This window comes from Epinephelus lanceolatus, chromosome 3 (genome assembly GCF_041903045.1).
Source record: "Epinephelus lanceolatus isolate andai-2023 chromosome 3, ASM4190304v1, whole genome shotgun sequence".
NCBI classification, from domain to species: domain Eukaryota; kingdom Metazoa; phylum Chordata; class Actinopteri; order Perciformes; family Serranidae; genus Epinephelus; species Epinephelus lanceolatus.
Window position 1 is genome coordinate 6,581,551 of NC_135736.1, and position 18,694 is coordinate 6,600,244.

An 18,694-nucleotide genomic window follows, 5' to 3' on the forward strand; every position below is an offset into this window, starting at 1 on the left:
CCATGCCTGAGCATTGTGCACCAACAGTTAGCACTGCACTTCCTGGCATTGTGCTTCTTCTGAGACTCAGGTCACGTTGTAGTTTAATGTTGAAATAATGTCCTCAATGAAGGCAAACAGAGCTTCGAAACGAAATAATCACAGGGCTATAGGAGCCAGCAACTTTCTAACCCTTTATAAATGATGCCATAGCTATTAGTATGTGAGACTGAACCATTAAAGGCTCCCACTGTCTGATGTGAAGCCTTAGTTTTGAGAATATGACAGCAAGCATGTGTATTCAAGGTGCATTTGCTTTTCCATATGGAGTCAGTGGGTTATCAATATGTTTGACACACAAAATCATACATAGTAGAACGCCTGCCAAATGCAAGCCTGTCAATACCTTGAACTTGTGCTCTGCAATTCAGTCATTTTTGAAACACCTTTTCTTACATTGTAGCCTGCTGCATTATAATGGACTGTTCTTTACTAATCAGAGGAGGGGGCTGGCTGGGGTGTGACTTTGATTTTGTTTGTTTGGTTGTTTGTTTTATCACCCACTTTAAAGCTACAAATGTTTTTCCTTGAGCCTCCCTGAGTGACTGGCAGAAAGTGCATGACCCTACCCCCTCTACCACAAACCACCATTAGTGGTAAGGTTTTTAAAACATTCCCTTTGATGTTTGAAGGTTAAAAATTAAAAGTTGAAGACGAAAGAGCTGGAAAAAAAGCCTTGGTTTTTCACTCTTGACGGGCATGCTGGTTAGTTAGTGCACACAGTTTTTGTTTTTTGCCAAATTTTAAATGAGATGCAGAAGAAAGGGATTTTGATGAAACATTTTGAAGTTATATTTGTTTTTGATGTTGTTATTTTGTTTTTTGATGTTGTTTCCTGATGGAAACATTTGTCAGACATAATGTGTCCAAAGACTGTCTGAAATTTGGAAATCCAACAATAATTTCAGTTTTTACAGTTACTGGCTATGATAAATAATTTATTTTGAAAAACAAAAAAGTAACTTGTAAAGATAAAAAAAACGTGTAGTAGTGAAAGAAAACATGCATGTTTCCCTCCCCTTATTGCACCACACCCTCCCCCTCATAAATAACAAACAGTCCCTAAACTGCCCATACCATACACCATGTAACCTAGATTTAATGTGAAATATGCAACTTTTTGCCTTGAGGCAGTGAGTGAGGTGCAAGTCTGCCCACTTTGCTGGGCATGTCTCCATCTAGCACTGCCCATCCCAAAGAGCTTTTACCATACAATGAGTGCTACCCTGAGGTTGAGATAACCAGTGTTCAGAAAGTCACCATAGGTGATTAGGGGGAGCAGTCGGTCATAGTAAAAACAATGCTGATGCAGGTTGAGTTGTTTCATTGCTTCTCACCATGTCTGATGTTGCAATAACTTCCCCTGTGCATAGTTAGCTGCTGCTGTCCACCACACCCTTGGGGCACGCATTGGGAGCATAAGAGGCCCAAAAATGACTTGACTACTGATGTAAAGCCTGCTTTAGTGAACAGTTGGATATCGGCGTGTATGCCACAGATAAAAACAAACATGCAGTATACCCCAGTCATCACAAATTCGTAATTCAAAAGAGTTAGTCTTTAGTCATTAGTCTTAAACAAACAATGTAAAGCCTAACATTAACTAAGAGCTAACTCGTAGATAGCTGGTAAACATTCCAGCACGGACATAGGGTCAAATTCCATGTTATATTGTTCCAGTGGCTATGTGTGCTCAGCGCTACAACTCTGCATTCCAACCGAAAGTGATCAACAGGAAAAGGAGAGCCACTGATGGAAGTAAGTAGCCTAAATATCTCATTTGCATTTATTTGTGTAGTTCTAATCTTGGATTAGACAACTATGAACTTGTCCACATGTGACAGAATATGCTGTGGTTGTCATAATTCGACATATACTAGCTGTCTACTTAGTTGAAGCTTATGGTACAGCACAGACTTCTTCAGTGGAACCACACTTTTTTCTAATGCAGGTTGGACTGAAAGAATGATCAAAGTAAAGCATATACAGTAGACATACAGTGTAGAATAATGTATGACAAATTGAAGGAAAAACCAGCAGAGAGCATCCTAGTTATGGGTGCCCACCCATGTCACCAATGGGAAGATCCACCACTGGTCTTTAGATATTTCTTGAAGTCGCCCTTTGTGTCTTCACCCCTATGATGTTTTTGTAGCTGCAACTCAGGCAAGTCTGTCACAGTCTAACATCTGCTTTGGTGATCTTGCAGTTGTGGCTTTGCTGCAACTCCACTGTCATTGAGTAAGAGGAACAATGTTAATCTATCATCAGACTTTCAAACTGTGATGTATAGTACATACTCATCAGGGCCCAGGATTTTCTGAATCACACAGTTATTGTGAGACTAAAAAGTTACGTCCCTTTCTTATCTGTTTTCAGTTTCCACTTTCATGTCAAGTGGAACAACAAGTTACAAATTTCCTCCTTTCCCACGTTTTAGAATGACTCTGCCCTCACACATAGCAGCCCACTCAATCCCACCTCACACTCTGACCCGGCTGGCACGAGAGTGGCTGGCAGAGGATACACCAAACTTTGACCTGGCGGGAGTGTGTGTGGGGTCACAGGAGGTTGAGGCGAGGTTGCTGTGTAAAACACCACACAGCATCCTGGCAGGGAGCCCCTTCTTTACAGCAGTGTTCGCTGAGGTCGGCTGTACCGTGGACTGGATTTATCAGGAGGGAGCTGAGATCGGTAGGCACTGCACACTGTCTTCCAAAGCACCACATTATTAGTTTAGACAGACAGTTATTGGATGAACTTCTTTTCCACAGTAGGTGCATACTTAGTACAAACAAGTAAGACATACCAAATTATGCAAACATCAAACAAAGAGACAAGACATAGATTGGGGCACCACAAATCAGGATTTCTTGTAAAAATAAGAGGAGCTTATGTATTTAAAGCTGTAGACACAAAGTTCTTGCTCTGCACATGGTTAGTCAATCCTCAACAGGTCCAGAAGGCAGTAGGGTAAAGTGCTGGTAGAGTGGATGATCTGAGTCATGTGTGATCATGAGTGCTCTGCAGTCAGGGATGAGGTGGCACAATGAGATGAGTTGATTGTGAAATACTAATGAACTGTGTTTATAAATCCTGAGAGGGGAGACTAGTTTGGTTGCCCCTGCAGTTACAAAAAAAAACAAAACAAAAGACACACAAGTCAGACAGCTCACATCAGACTGCATATGAAAGATATACTACCACTACAGTACGTACTAAAAATCACAAACTAACACATTTTCCATGAGGTCATTAGTGTAGCAGAAGCCAATCAAGCCATTAAATGACCAAATTACCACCTCGTGGTTGTATGGCTCTGCGAACCATTGAAGTTACAATTACAATTTACATCCATGTCTGTGAAAACGTGGATGCTTCACACACATTTTCAACTCAGCAGCTAAGAAGATATTTACAATCAGCACAGTTTCAAGCTGGACACCCAAAATTAGTGTCACCAATTCAGTATCTGACCATATGTCTCTTCTTCTGGTTCTGAGATATGATGTTGAGCAGTGGCTATAAAAGTGTTTTTGCAGTTACCAGATGTGCTTTACATTAAAAAAAACAAATGAAAAAAAACATAGAGCATTCCAGTATGTCATGCAATGGCCATAACAGCCATTGCATGACATAACACCTAAACACACACTCACACTACTGTTAGGTCTGAGAATACAGTTCACACATGCACACATGGCACACACACACACGCACACACACACACAGAACACTAACACAAAATATGCCTGAGAAAACAGGAAGATGTTAAGCTTAGCTTTAAATGTAGATACAGTTCTTATAGATCACAGGTCAATATGCAGAGCATATTGAGGGAAGGTCTGCAGTAACTTACACCATTAGCAGCCTCTGATCTTATTCTGGGTACAACCAGAAAGCCACTGTCTGAAGACCTGAGAGGTCTGAGCGAGGTGGAGTCAGTGAGCAGACCAGAAATACAGTCAGGTCCATAATTATTTGGACAATGATACAGTTGTCGTCATTTTGGCTCTGTACACCACCACAATGGGTTTTAAATGAAACAATGAATACCTGCTTAAAGTGCAGACTCTCAGCTTTCATTTAAGTTTTTTTTTTTTTTATGTGTAATTGATGTTGTTTCTGTTTGTCTGTTTTTATATTTGTTTCTGTTTTTTTTTTTTTTTTTGTATTTTGTATCTGTTTTTATATTTTAGTATTTATCATTCTATTTATGTGGTATTGTAATTTTCACAGTGTTCTTGTAAAGCACTTTGGTGACTTCTGTCTTTTTAAATGTGCTATAGAAATAAATGTGACCTTGTGACCTTGACCTTAAGGCTTTTTTCAAAAATGTAGTATGAACCGTGTAGGAATTACAACCATTTCTTCACACAGTCCCCTGACTTTAAGGGCTCATAAGTATTTGGACAAACTAACATAATCATCAATTAAACAGTCAGTTTTAATACTTGGTTGCAAATCCTTTACAGTCAATGACTGCCTGAAGTGTTGGACACATAGGCATCATCAGATGCTGGGTTTCTTCCCTGGTGATGCTCTGCCAGCCCTTTACTGCAGCCGTCTGCACTTCCTGCTTGTGTTTTGGGTGTTTTGCCCTCAGTTTTGGCTTCAGCAAGAGAAATACCTGCTTAATTGGATTCAGGTCAGATGATATGACTTGGCCATTGCAGAACATTCCACTTCTTTGCCTTAAAAATGTCTTTGGTTGCTTTTGCAATATGCTTCAGGTCAATGTCCATCTGCACTGTGAAGCATCGTCCAATGAGTTTTGAAGCATTCAATTGAATCTGAGCAGATAATGGTGCCCCAAACACTTCAGCTTTCATCCTGCTGCAGTAACATTTTCTTACTAGTTTAATTTCACACAACAAGAACCCCTAGTTACAAAAACAAAACCTGCTGACTTCTGGTGTGAATTAGAGATGCATCTATTTCCTTGTTTGCACTGGCTACAAGTGGCTCCTCAAATTTGATGATCATGGTTTTAGTCAAACTCTCTGAACTCTTTATATGAGCACTGTCAATCATCCAAAAGTCTTCTCTCACCTCCACAGGTCCCGATGCCATCACACTGACTGCTGTGGTGAGAGGCCCAGCAAGGTGCCTCCTCCTTGGGGAAAGGCCAGCTCTCAACTGCCTGGCCCGGGCCTCAGGTATTGCCACCCGCTGTTCTAAGCTCCAGGCAATGGCAACAGTGGGAGGCTGGCATGGAGAAGTGGCTGGCACACGCAAGACCACCCCGGGCTTCCGTCTGGTGGAAAAGTATGCCATGCTGGTTGGCAATGTGTCCATGCACAGACAGGACCTGAGTTCAATGGTGATGCTGAAGGACAACCACGTCTGGGCATCAGGAAGTATCACACAGGTGAGCAGCTGCAACATAGATCCAGTTAAAATGGCTCTTACAATGCATGTTCGAGAAAATGTTAAAAAAAAAAAAAAAAAAGGACATAATCATTTTAATTTAATAGCCTACATAATTGCAAACTTTACTGAAAACATCATGTTGAAATATAAACATCACTCTGTTTATAGCATTAAAATATTTTACCTTTAAAATTAGGTTTTTGAATTAATGTGGTTTTAATTATCCTCCTTTTATGTGCAAGTTCAAAAACTTGGTTTAGTAGTTTGGAGGTATTGCCTTGAGGTGAATGTCAGCATGCTAACAAATGTTTAGCATATCATGTTTACCTTGTTCACTGTCATAGTTTAGCTTTAGAACAGCTAATTAGCACTAAACACACAAAGTGCAGCAGAGGCTAACAGGGACGTGAACTGGGTCACGTTACCAACCCAGTTTCAGGGTAAATGGGCTTAGGGTCTTCATTTTGGGTTGTTTTCTGATGCAGAGGGAATAATGACCCAAATACTGGGTCACATTGTGGCTGGTTTGATTTAAAATAGTAGCCTACTTTTTTGTGTGTGATTGGTGACCCAGTGGTTTTTATACTTAGGAGCACTAGATAAATTTGAGTTCAGTGCTAGATTGACGCAGTACTGGGTATCATCACCATGGGTGGATTCTGAGACAAGGGCCCCTGGGCACAGATATGCAAAGGGCACCACCACCCCTCCTACTCAGGAGCAAGACATACAGTGGTTGTGGTAGTTTTATGTCATTTTGTAGTAAGGTTGTGTCTCCTTCTGGTTGTTTTGTATAGTTTTTTAAGTTGTTTATGTCTCTTTGATGTAATTTTCTGTCATTTTATGGTAGTTTTGGGTTCTTTCATAGTCAGTTTGTGTCACCTTCTGGTTTTGTGTCGTTTTGTAGTTGTTTGGGTCTCTTTGTGGTAAGTTTTTGTCTTTTTGTTGTAATTGTATGTCTTTTTCGGTAGTTTTTGTCATTTTGTGTCCCCTTCTGGTTGTTTTGTTCTCTTTGTAGTCATTTAGTGTCTCTGTGTGGCTGTTTTGCTGTTTTTTCTGTTGTTGTTGTTTGGTTTTTTAGTTATTTTGTAACCTCTTGCAGTTCTTTGCAGTCCTTACAGGCTGGATTACTAAACAGGCCTACCAGGCACAGGCCCCCCTGTGCCTGGTAGGCCTGTTTAGTAATCCATCCATGGGTAACATGATTGACTCGTACTGGGCTAAAATTGACCCGCTATTTTTTGGTGTGTAGTTATTTGGTCCTACACCAATGTATTGAACTGAAATGAACTGAAAAATGAAACTGAAATTTTGACCCAATGATGCCTTCTCTGCAGACGATGACTGTCTGTACATGAAAGACAATCCATCCCACCAAGTGAACATCAGACTAATGCATAATAAAAACTACATTCAAGCTGATCACATTCAAATGTGGATCTGAAATCTAAAATTTGTAATCAGATGAGTTTAAATGTCCACTTATAGATAAATGCCCACTCATTTGCAATCTTTAGTTTTTAGTATTTACAAATTCTGATTGTGTTAACTACAATACAATATAAAACCAATCCATTTAAATGACTGCATTAAAAATGAAACATTGCCAACATTTATTTTATAGAATATTATTTTTGATCAAACCATTCTACCAAAAGTAATAAATATTTTTTTAAGAATTGAATGTTCAACCTTCAGTAAAATACTTACCACTTAAGAATAACTGTCATATACCTTTTTTTTTTTCTTTTTTTAAAGAAGTTTGTTTTTTGTAAATGTTGCAAACACACAATGTCTGACAGGTGAGACTTAACAATCTCTCATAAGTTAAGGTGCGTTCACAATACCTATTTGTTTTCTAGGCTGTGAAAGCTGCCCGATCAGTGTGTGGCTTCAGCAGTAAGATTGAGGTGGAGTGCCGCTTTATAGAGGAGGGCAGAGAGGCGGCCAGGGCTGGAGCAGACATCGTTATGCTGGACAACTTCAAACCTCAGGTTAAGAATATTAAACTAACATGAGTCCTGGTTACTTCTCATTTTCATTATCCTGGTTTCTACTCACTGACACTTAACCTACACTGTCTCTCAATGTAGGAGCTCCATGCTGCAGCTCAGGCACTGAAGGAGGAGTTCCCAGCACTACTGATAGAAGCCAGTGGAGGAGTGACTCCAGAGAACTTAGCTATGTATTTCTCCCCACATGTGGACATCATTTCCCTGGGCTGCATAACACAGGGTTGCCCAGTTGTGGATTTTTCTCTCAAGGTTCAGAAGCCTGTTGTGCAGTCAAGCCTCCAAGAATGAGGACCTCCTCAAATAGGATGTGCACTGATTGAATGAGAAAATTAAGTAACATTTTCTTCTGAATAGATGAGACTTTTTAGTGTGTACGTTTATTTCCTGTAACAACATTACAGTAGTCTACTGTTGCTCAAGCTTGAGAAATAGTTCACATCCTGTTTGCTCACTGTGTCATCAGTCATTTGATGAGGATAAAAGGAAAACAGAAATGAGGCTGGACTCACTTCTCTGCTGGGGCCATGTAGACAGAAAGACAATTTCATTTAGTTCTTGAAATACAAAACATGCAGAGCTGAATTGCCATAGAGGAACAGCAGCCACAAGTTGAAACTAATCAACAGAGATAACAACAACATACAGATTAAAAGGAAAACTTAAAAAAAGGCTGATATATAGATCAGCTTAGGCAAACTATAATATGGCCCAGTATGTAGAAGGGTTGGTATACCTAAACATTTTTATTCTCACTTCATTCTCACTTCTCATTTTCTAACTCGTGGTGTCTTGCCATTCAGATTGTTTTGTTTTACAATGGAGGTGAATGGTGCTTCAAGTATTGAAAACATTTTTAAGTGCAACACTTCTGTCCAGAGACAATGTCCTGATAATTTGTAGAGTTAAAAATCGCAACATATTCTCACTCAATGTTGTGTCATGTGATTAGTTTAAAGGGGGTCTATTATGCTAATCTCTAGGTTCATATTTGTATTTTGGGTTTCTACTTGATCATGTTTACTAGCTTTAATTTACAAGAAGCACTTTATTTTTCTCATACTCTCTGTCATAGAACATTTGAATTCACCCTCTGTCTAAGGCACTCCATTTTAGAGCCTGTCTCTCTAAGTCCTCCTCCCGAAAAAGCCCAGTCTGCTCTAACCGGTCAGCCTTTCTGGTACTTCTGTATCTGTGCTCTCTGCGTCTCTGAAACATCATTGCAACTGGGAACTGACTAACAGAGTAAACCAAAACCTTTACAACCAGACATGTTCCAGCAGGAATATGATCCAAAATTTGGAAGACCACATTAGCATCCATGATTACAACTATTCTTGATGTTAGCATGTAGCTACATGTAACAGTGTACTTGCAGCTGGACAATGACTAATAAAGTATGGTGGCACCTCCTACTGTAAAACATCACCAGTAAAAGCTTCTAAATTAAAATTGTCACAACCAGACATGTTCCAATAGGAACAAGATACTGAAATCAGGGAGAAAACATCAGCAACCATGATTATATGCTTCCCTAATGTTAGCATGTACCTACTTGTAGCAATGTACTTGCAGCCGGGGAATGACTTTAACAGAGAATAGCCGCACTTGAAAAGTACCGTGTAAAGTCTTCACAACTGGACATGCTCCATGATTGTGATCCGAAACTGGGGAGAAATTAAAAACATCAGCAACCAGGATTACAGTATTCCCTGACATCAGAATGTAGCTACATGTAGCAGTGTAGGCTATGTTAGGTAAACACTTGCAGTAGTGCCTGGAGCAGATGTCCATATGAAAACAGTCTCAAGCTTGTCTTGAAAGTAGAATCCTTGCTGAGTATTCAGAATGGTCTGAAACCTGAGGCTTTTGCTAACAGGTTACTTTTACAAACATTTACCTCATTTTTTGAAACTTTGGCCACATTTAATGAGAACATCTGACATTGTAACGCTATATATATGACAGACATATATGAAAAAAAATAAGGAAATGCATAATGGGTCCTCTTAAAAAAGCATAGGTACATTTTTTTAAAAAAAAAACACCTACTTTTCTGGCCAATCTGGGTGCCAGAGAAATTTGCTGCAATACAACATTGATATATCTTATAAAGTTGATTTGTTAGTAAACAGTTGCCTATTTGCACTTCTGGCAAACAGAGCAACATTAGCATTAATTTGTCGTCATGTTTTTGTCTCCCTGATGAATGTAAGACCATGTCTACTCTCCTTTTCTCCCGACACCAACTCCTGAGAGAAATGTCTGTCCACTTTAATAGGTGCACCTGTATTCTAATGCAGTGTGGTAAATGTAAGTCATAGTTAGTGTTAGAGTTGGACTACATTATACCGAAAGCTGTTTCTAATAGTATATTGTCCACTCTAGAGGGTATGATATTAGAAATAAGTCCAAGATAAAATAAAATCAGTTTACAAAATATGTGTATAAAATTAGCTCCACCATGACAACATTTAAATGCTGCTCACACAATACATCATCATCATCAATCATATTCCAACAATAATAAGCACATTTTACTGCTAAAACGTATGTGCTTCCACTTGTAAAAATCCACGTTTTAGGTGTAATGGAGTATTTTTATTCTGAAACATTGCTACATTTCTTAACCAAAAGATTTCAATACATCTCCCACCACAGGAAGTGAACCTTCCTATTTTGCCATATTAGATGTTAGTTATCAGAGCAGTCTTGGGTTCTCACAAGATCCTCATTTTGACATCCAATTTAAATCTTTTTTATTGTGGTGTATACATGTTATTGGGCATAACCAAATGTAAACCAATATGGCATGAACAAACAACACAACAAATATGAGGGAAAACATCTGGGTGAATTGCCACCAATAAGCTTGAATCTGCATTTGATCATGTTGATTGTCTTCTTCCTTTATTCAGCATGTCCTTTTGTCGACTCAGTAGACCGTCTAACCACAAAAATGTCTGCATGCTGAATGTGTGTTTACTCAAATGTTTGACTTATAATGAGACGCCTGTGCCATCAATACCTTTGATTCAGTTGTGAGAGCGGGGTGGGGCTGTCTTTTAATGACTGTCACTCCTTGTATACTCTAGCAACCCTTTTCCCTAAAAAATGTATTTTTGAAAAAGTGCAGAATGAAGGCTTTTGGAATTACCAAAGAAAAGGGGAAGCATGAGGGAAAAGAAACTTTTTACTGTGAGCAGAAGTGTCACAACCACCTGTTACGGAAACGCCCTCGTTTAAAAAGCACACAGGAAGTATTGCAAAGTCACAAGTCTCAAGAAAAGCCAGCAGCACTGTTAGACCTGAGAAAGGCAATGTGAAAGATGTACGGGCAGCAGCGCATCTTCCTGCTCATCTACATGGTGGCTGTTGGTAAGATCTAAAATTCTCTACATATTGAGAGGGATTTATAAGACAATATTTAGCTACAAAGATGAAGATGATTTATGTGTGATATGAAGTGATTTCATGGCTAAAACCCCTTAGTGATGTTAAAGCTCTTTTTTTTGTGTGTAAAACAACAAAAATGTTGATTTTTATGTAAAGTTTTAAAACCTGATAATGTGGGGGTTTTTTCTTGAACGTTCATCATACAGATTTTATTGATCATATTCTAATTTTTAACTTTTTACCCTCAGTTTAATGCAAAGAAAGTGTGCTGAGTGCACAAGCTCAGGAAATATTTTAGGGTGAGCCAGGATGGGTGGTTGACCACAAGTTAAGACTTTTACAACATAAACTTCATGAACAGTTTGAAGTGAAACTATTTCTTACAGAAGAAATCGTGCTACAGAAACTGAAAGGTTCTTGGGTTATCTACAGTAACCATGACATTGTTTTTAAGGAAACAAATTGCTTTTGAGTTTGTATGTGTCCTTTTCTAAAATTCCTTAGAGCAACACATTTTTTTTCTTTGCCTCAACTGTAGAGTGCTGGCAGAAAAGAAAAAAATCTGAGGTGGATATTTCAAAACTTAATCACACAGAAACCTATTGATAGAATTAGTGATTTTTTTTTCTTGTGATTTAGGTGACATAAATCTCTAAATCCGACTATATGTTGTAAATACTATACAGTAGCAGAGAGAGATGAATATACTGCAATTTTTTCAGGCATCAACTTTTTCTTTTTGGTCGCTTGCGGCCAGAAACACAGGCTGTGACACAAAGTCACCATATAAAGGTAATTCATGTTTGTCGTCCACCAATCGGAAGTTCAGCGGTTCGATGCCCGGCTCCTCCTGTCTGCATGTTGAAGTACCCTTGAGCACGATACTGAACCCCAAGTTGCTCCTGATAGCTGTTCCATCGGTGTGTGAGTGTGTTAAAAACTGAGTAGCAGGTGGTACCTTATGGTAGCCTCTGCCACCAGTGTATGAGTGTTAGTGAATGGGTGAATGTGAGTCATAGTGTCAAAAGCACTTTGAGTGGTCGGATGACTAGAAAGGCGCTATGCAAATGCAGGTCTTAGTACACTTTCAGCAGATATGGAGCAACATTAGCATCCATCTCTTACCACCTGATGAGGCCCGATATTTACTCTCCTCCTCCTCCTCTTTAGCTCTGTTTCGGTTTCCATCAACTCCTGAATGAAATATCTGGCTCTTTACCTGCTAAATGCTCCATTATTATCTTCAGATAGTTGTTAACTTTGTGTGTCATTTGGTGCCTGACAGGCACTGTGGCATATTGTGGGTTTTCAGAGCTTGTTATCTAGAAACAGCTTCCTGTTATGGTAGGAGATAAACGCTGATGTGAGCAGTGAGCAGGGATAGGCAGTATTTCTATTACTTGTATTTAAAATACGTTTTTCAATTACATTTGAGTATTTTTTTGGTCAAGGACTTTTTGAGTTATTCACGAAAAACTTTGTGTTATCTAGAAAATGCTCAAAATTTGCTACTTGAGACCATGAGTAACTATACCAGAAAAAATGCCCACGATTCGTCCGCTATACTAACCGATTCAAATCTTTTTGTGAATAACTCAAAAAGTCCTTGACCAAAAATGCTCAACATTTACATGCTGCAATTAAAGACCACAAATAACTATGCCAGAAAGAACTACCATGATTTATCCATTAATGGTGTGATAGTAGCAAATTTGGTCGCAGCTATTGCAAATGTGCGCTTGTTTTCTCACAATTTGGTATAGCAGAGTATTCAGGTTTGGGCTATAGGATATACACAGAGCTCTGGTGAACCCCACAGAAAGGCAGAACAGTCACAGAACTAACTAAATGTAACTAAGAACAGCCATTAAAAGACAGCAACTTGATTATGTATATATATATATATATATATATTTATTTATTAACCAGACTTAACAGCCCCTAAACTTTTTTGTATCAACAAATAAAATATTCACAGACACTGTGATAATAACATATGAATAGCATTAGGCCTATGTGTACTATAAAAATCATATAAATAAAAACTTCAAGCTCTGCACAGAAAAATGAATAAAAATAAATGGTTAATGAATACAAAAGTGAACAGGTAGGCTAACTTAACAACAAGTGAGTAGCCTATACATGTCTCTCTTTCGTTGGTCAGTGGGATGGTAGTAGGGTTAGGGTTAGGCTATTTTGGTTCTTTTCTTTTTGTTTGCTGTTTAACTTGGAGCCTTAGGAGCCCTTTGTTCAACTTTTTTCAAATGAAAAAGAGAGAAAAAAGCTAGGGACATAGGCTACCCTAAAATATCATTTATTGTTTCAGATTTAGATTCAGACAACTTTATTGATCCCACGTGAGGCAATTCATTTGTAGCATACTCATCCCAAGCATCAACCAAACAACATACAATTTCCTATGTTATGCACAGTCCAGTAAAACAGACCACTAGGTCACTGAAGGGCACATTGAATGGCCCAAGTTTAAAAAAACATATAGGCCTAGATAAAAATATATTAAAAAAAAGTAAAAAATATTGTTACATCCAATATTATAAGAATGTGTAGGCTATTATTTTTGTTTTTTGATTCATGGAGAAAGTATTTTGAGTATTTTAAATACAAAATTACTCCACTCAAAGTATTTTGTTACAAATTACATTTGCTTTTTATCGGCCTTATCAAATACAAATTACAAAATACTCAAATGTAATTGAAATACATATTTTAAATACAAGTAATAGAAATAGTGCCCATCCCTGGATGGTGTCATACACGTCACCACAAATCTGTTCTCTTAGAATTATTGCTGTCATACTTCATCTGTCTTTGGGTGGGTCAAAATATTTTCTGGGAGTATGCAGAAGTTTCGCAAGGGAACGTAGAAGTTTCTCTGGAGAATGCAAAATTATTTACCTTTTTCCCACCCTTCTATTTTTTTTTCTTTCCATCATTTAAAAAAAAATAAATAAATAAATTATCTTTGTTTTTATCTCCCCCATGGCCACTTAAGGATTTTATGTTCTCCACATGCAAAAACATCAATACAGAAAATACAAAATATAAGAAAACAGAATCACTGCAGGTCATACACAACAATAGAAGTTCCAGGGGACACTAAATGATGATTGCAGTATCCACAGAGACTTATTTTGTCTTAACTCAGTTGTGGGCCGTGTGTGAATGTGTTGTCAGAGTGGTGAATGAATTTGTCAGTTTGCTTGTGTTTTAATTAATTGCAGCATTTTTTTTAAAAGACATGTGTTGTATAAAGTCTTAAGGAATATATTTAATTCGGATGTTGACTGGGGTTGATTTGGACCATAGGCTGTGAAACTAACAGACTGCCGTGACCTCACCCATTGGTTTGTGGACTTCCGTTTTGAAACCTCAAATTCGGTAGGCTATTACAGCCATCGCCGTCTTGGCTTTTTGGAGCTGGCACTGAGAGGAGAAAGGGGGAGATCTGTCCGAGAAGCTGAGGACAGTATTGCCAGACAGCCTGTCACCTAAAGTGGCCTGCCCTTAATTATGTGTAACTTTAAGCTTTAATAAAATGTAAACAGGTGAGTAGTATAAAATTCACCCCCTGTACAGTTGTCACGTAAGGGGAAATGAGCTAAAGAGACCAAAATCATTTTTGTACCAGGCTGTAACCATGTTTATTTCTGCTGTTAAGTAGGGCATTTTAACATGGGGGTTTGTGGAGAGTGACTGGCTTCTGTAGCCAACCTCAAGTGGTCATTCATAGAACTACAGTTTTTGGCAAGGGGCAAGTGGCTTCATTTTTCAGCCCTGGAGGTTGCTGCTTGATTTGGACCTCATCTGTCCACTAGTGGATATATCAATTTCTTTCCATTCTTGAGGATTTACAGTTTTTCTCAATTGCTAAAACACATTTCACAAAACTTTCCTCCATTTTCCCAAAACTCTAAACACAACACACTTTTCTAAAGCTACATAAACAAAACCACACCTTCTCTCGTCAAAACTCAAACTTTCACACCAAAACAGCTGCTCAAAGCCTGCAAAAATTTAAACACTATACGCATCATTACAGACTACAACAAAACAACTGAAAACACAATGTTCACTTTTTTTTCACAACTGCCAAAGCACATTTTTAGAAATCTTACAGTATCTGTTCTCAGGATATATCACTGTAGAGTATTGGGCATTCATAGATTTGTGTGTTTCATATGAACAGTATGTAAATCTACAGAAAATACAGTATGTAGGCTACACTACTGTACTGCATCACAACTCAATGCAAACACGACAGAGGATCCATTATACACAACAATACTCATTGAAAACAATGTTCAGGGTTTGATGTTTTTTATTTATTTATGGAACTATACAACACACACAAACTCCACAATCATTGTGCGGCATCACGTCGTCGAGCTGGGTCGGGCCACAGGACCTCATCTGCATCGCAGGCAATATTGTCCCTTGCCAGGCAAACTGTGCACTCTGAACTGGCTTTTATAGGTGTGGTCACATCATTTGCAACAAGTGTCTTCAATTTTGAGTTGTTATGTTTAATGAATGAAGCCAGGTGTGTTCATTGTGTTCAAATTTTGCTGACTGTGGCAAGCATTTTGCATCACATGAGCTTTAATTTGATAATTTGAGCAAACTTTTTTGCAACTTGTGTTTTAGCAAGACAAAATGTGTTTAGATTTATGAGAAAAGGAGGATTGTGTTTTGTGAATTGTGTCTTAATGTGAAATGTGTTTATGGTTTTGGCAAATGGGGGCTAGTTTTATTAAACGTGTTTAGAGAACTGGTCATTTGGTTTAGAGAATTGGCTTTTGTGTTTTAGCAATTGGGAAAAACTGTATTAATATGGGACTGATTACCCAAAAAGCCTGGAATGAAAAATTTGTTTTTATTGGCGTTTTTTTTTTTAATTTCTACTTAGTTAGAGCCTGAAAAAAAATTGAAATTAGACGAATAAATCATTTTAAAAGACTGCACTTAAAAAAAAGTAGTGGAGACTCCTCTCACCCCTTAAAGGCAGAAAATGGTGTAGTCCACCCTTGCACTAGGATTTGTCACTATCATGTCTTTCAAGAAAGGAAAACCAGGGTACAAAAAAAGGAAAGAAAGAACAGACAGGGGAAGAAGACAAACTGACTTTGTAAAATAAATAAATAAATAAAATTCCAGAGGTGTATGAGAGAGTCTTTGGGCAGAGGGTCCACAGAGACTGTGTATGCATAGGACCTAGAATTTGTCAAACCATGCCACCAGGTACACAAAAGCACACAAAGTACTCAGACAAGTATGTGAACAATGGCGATCTTCTTGCAGCCACTTTTTGCATGGTACAAAACTACTATGCAAAAAGCAGGAGTTAATAAATAAATAAAAATATGCAAGTATTCACAACATAAACATGGGACTAATAAAAAAACATTTTCAACAGATGTACTTTGGTATTCTCTAATGCATTAGATACTTTTTCTATATTTGAAATGTATTCTACTGATAAGAACTTCTTGCAAAGTATTCTTAGATGTGACAAGTGGGTTTTGTAGACCTAAACAATAAATAGTAAATCAGTGTATTCCTAATTATCATGAACAACTGTAGTGACAAATGCTTGGCAGGGCTAGATTACTAACCGATCTTTAAAATATCGCATATTTTCTAAAACAGCAATATTATTTCTCAAATTCAGATTTTTTATTGGTAATCATTTCAAGCAGTTGCCACCTTCTTATGATTAAGGCTCACAAAATGTCTTTTTTTTCTCACAAATTGCAGCCATCACTGTTTCTCTGGCTTTCAACATTGATCTGACAAATCCTGATGTCTATACTGGTGAACAAACAGATTTCTTTGGATACAAAGTGCTTCAATACAATTCTGACACGACCAAAGGGTAAGTTTGCATTTGCCACTTCCGTTGATATGTAGTGTTGCTGTAATACTCTGAGTGACTCATAAAGTTGAATTGCTTGCATTCTATCAGCCATGCTTAATTTCCTTTGGTGTAGTTGAAAGAGAGCTCAGGTTTGCTTTATAAGAAGCTTCTGTGAAGGGTGATAACACTTTGTGGTTATCACTTTGAATGATACTGCATCCTGTGACTATTCTTCCTGTTCCATCACAAAGAGGTTTTACTAACACATTGCCTATAACAGAAAAATGTTTTTTCCTTTCAGTTAAAACTATGCTGTTCATGTCAGCCTTTGTCACTAAAATGGTTATCCTTCTACAGGATAATTGTTACTGCACCGTTGCAGCAAAACGGATCAGGGGGAATATGCAAACTTGAACGAAACCAATCCATGAACTGCTTCAACCCCAAAGGTATATACATGTGGTTTTCAAAGTCAAAATCATACAATGAGCCACACAAATAAAAACAGAAGAGGTACAGTTTCCAACAATGCAGAAACACGAAGAACTTTTTCTTTTTTAGAAGCACTAATCAAATGTTATTGTTGCAGAAATTTCTCGGACAAACACAAAAATACCAGTCAAGCACCTTGGCCTGTCGGTAGCTGAAGACTTCAAACGCTCTGAATTTACTGTAAGAAAATCACAAAGCTCATTCAGTTGGATAGAATTATAGATTCTCTGTGACAGAGCAAAACAAAACAATGAATCAATTTCTTATGCCTCATGTGTCTGATCTAGGTTTGCAGTCCAAGTGTAGTCCATGAATGTTATGAGAACTCCTATGTGAACAGCGTGTGCTACAAAATCACAGATCATCTCCAGGAAATCTCTCATTTCACACCTGCTTTCCAAGGTAAAAGACACAAAGACAGTAAACATCTCAAACTCTGCGGCTGTAACATGTTTCTCCTGCAGTAAAATATTATTCTTATTGTGTCTGTCCTGACTAAATATTCTTTATTTATACTCTCTAAGTTTAACTCTGTATATTTTTTCAGAATGCACAAAAAAGACAGTGGACCTTGTTTTTCTGTTTGATGGATCAAAGAGTATGACCGAAAATGAGTTCAGCAAAAACAAAGATTTCATAGAAGATATAATGAACAACCTTAAGAACTCATCCATCAAGGTCACTGTGCTACTGCAACATTAAAGTCTTCATAGCATTTAGCTGTTAAGTTGTAAACACATTATGTTAAATACTGTATGATGTTGTGTGTCTGTTTTCAGTTTGCAGCAGTTCAGTTCTCCACAGACTACAGAAAAGTGTTTGACTTCAATGACTATCAAAACAATACTCATCTCCCTAAATTGAAGGACGAACACCAAATGAAGAGTCTCACCAACACACACAAAGCCCTCACATTTGTGCTGTGAGTTCAGTTACATTACACAAACAGTCCTTAAACTCTAACAACTGAATAACATTAAAAAAACCTATTGAAAACACACCTAATAACAGGAACTTGCACACTACAACTGTACGATTATGAGCATATTATTAGTTGAAGTACAAAATGTTAATGTCTTCATATTTATAGGCGAAGCTTTATCATTCTAAGGATTAAAACTGTTGCCTTTACATTTGTTTCAGGAAAGAAATCTTGGAAAGTCCAGATGCCGGTGCTTCTCCTGATGCTACCAAAGTTCTGGTTATGATCACAGATGGAGATCCCAGCGATGGAGATGTGTTTGGGATTTTAAAAGAATATAATGACAAAAACATAATTCGGTTTGTCATTGTGGTAAGCTATGATTTGATATGTCTCAATACTCTTTCTTATTTGTCCAATAGATACATCTCTGTTGATAGGTATATTTCTTCAGCTGAAAACAATCACAAGTGGTATGCCTCAGGGCTCAGTTCTTAGAACTGTTCTGTTCACCACCATGCAGATGATACACAGTAATACTTCTCAGAGGAGAAGCCCCAACACAAAATAAAAACTAACGTTTTT

General features: G+C 37.9%; 2 protein-coding genes across 5 annotated transcripts in view; both read left to right on the forward strand.

The window, feature by feature from the left end:
• The first annotated feature begins 1,574 nt into the window (after window positions 1-1,574).
• LOC117255008 (nicotinate-nucleotide pyrophosphorylase [carboxylating]-like) lies at window positions 1,575-8,849 on the forward strand. The gene is made up of 5 exons (XM_033623543.2): window positions 1,575-1,797; window positions 2,480-2,733; window positions 5,100-5,410; window positions 7,275-7,406; window positions 7,506-8,849. Exons 2-5 carry the CDS (start codon window positions 2,481-2,483, stop codon window positions 7,713-7,715), a joined length of 906 nt encoding a protein of 301 aa, XP_033479434.2. The 5' UTR covers window positions 1,575-1,797; window position 2,480; the 3' UTR covers window positions 7,716-8,849.
• A 1,811-nt stretch (window positions 8,850-10,660) lies between these two features.
• The window catches only part of LOC117255965 (integrin alpha-L), a 63,770-nt gene continuing 55,736 nt past the window's right edge, over window positions 10,661-18,694 (forward strand). For all 4 annotated transcript variants that reach the window (XM_078163877.1, XM_078163869.1, XM_078163874.1 and 1 more), the window contains exons 1-8: window positions 10,661-10,802; window positions 16,596-16,713; window positions 17,053-17,144; window positions 17,285-17,367; window positions 17,475-17,589; window positions 17,735-17,865; window positions 17,967-18,109; window positions 18,331-18,481. In XM_078163877.1, coding sequence (XP_078020003.1) covers window positions 10,754-10,802; window positions 16,596-16,713; window positions 17,053-17,144; window positions 17,285-17,367; window positions 17,475-17,589; window positions 17,735-17,865; window positions 17,967-18,109; window positions 18,331-18,481 — 882 coding nt within the window. In that variant the 5' untranslated portion in view covers window positions 10,661-10,753. The remainder of the gene's footprint in view (window positions 10,803-16,595; window positions 16,714-17,052; window positions 17,145-17,284; window positions 17,368-17,474; window positions 17,590-17,734; window positions 17,866-17,966; window positions 18,110-18,330; window positions 18,482-18,694) is intronic.

Coding starts and splice junctions, on each gene's coding strand:
- LOC117255008 (XM_033623543.2), top strand. CDS start 2,481: ATGACTCTGCCCTCACACATAGCAGCCCACTCAATCCCACCTCACACT. Junction 5,411..7,274: donor CATCAGGAAGTATCACACAG/GTGAGCAGCTGC, acceptor TTTGTTTTCTAG/GCTGTGAAAGCTGCCCGATC. Junction 7,407..7,505: donor TGGACAACTTCAAACCTCAG/GTTAAGAATATT, acceptor CTCTCAATGTAG/GAGCTCCATGCTGCAGCTCA.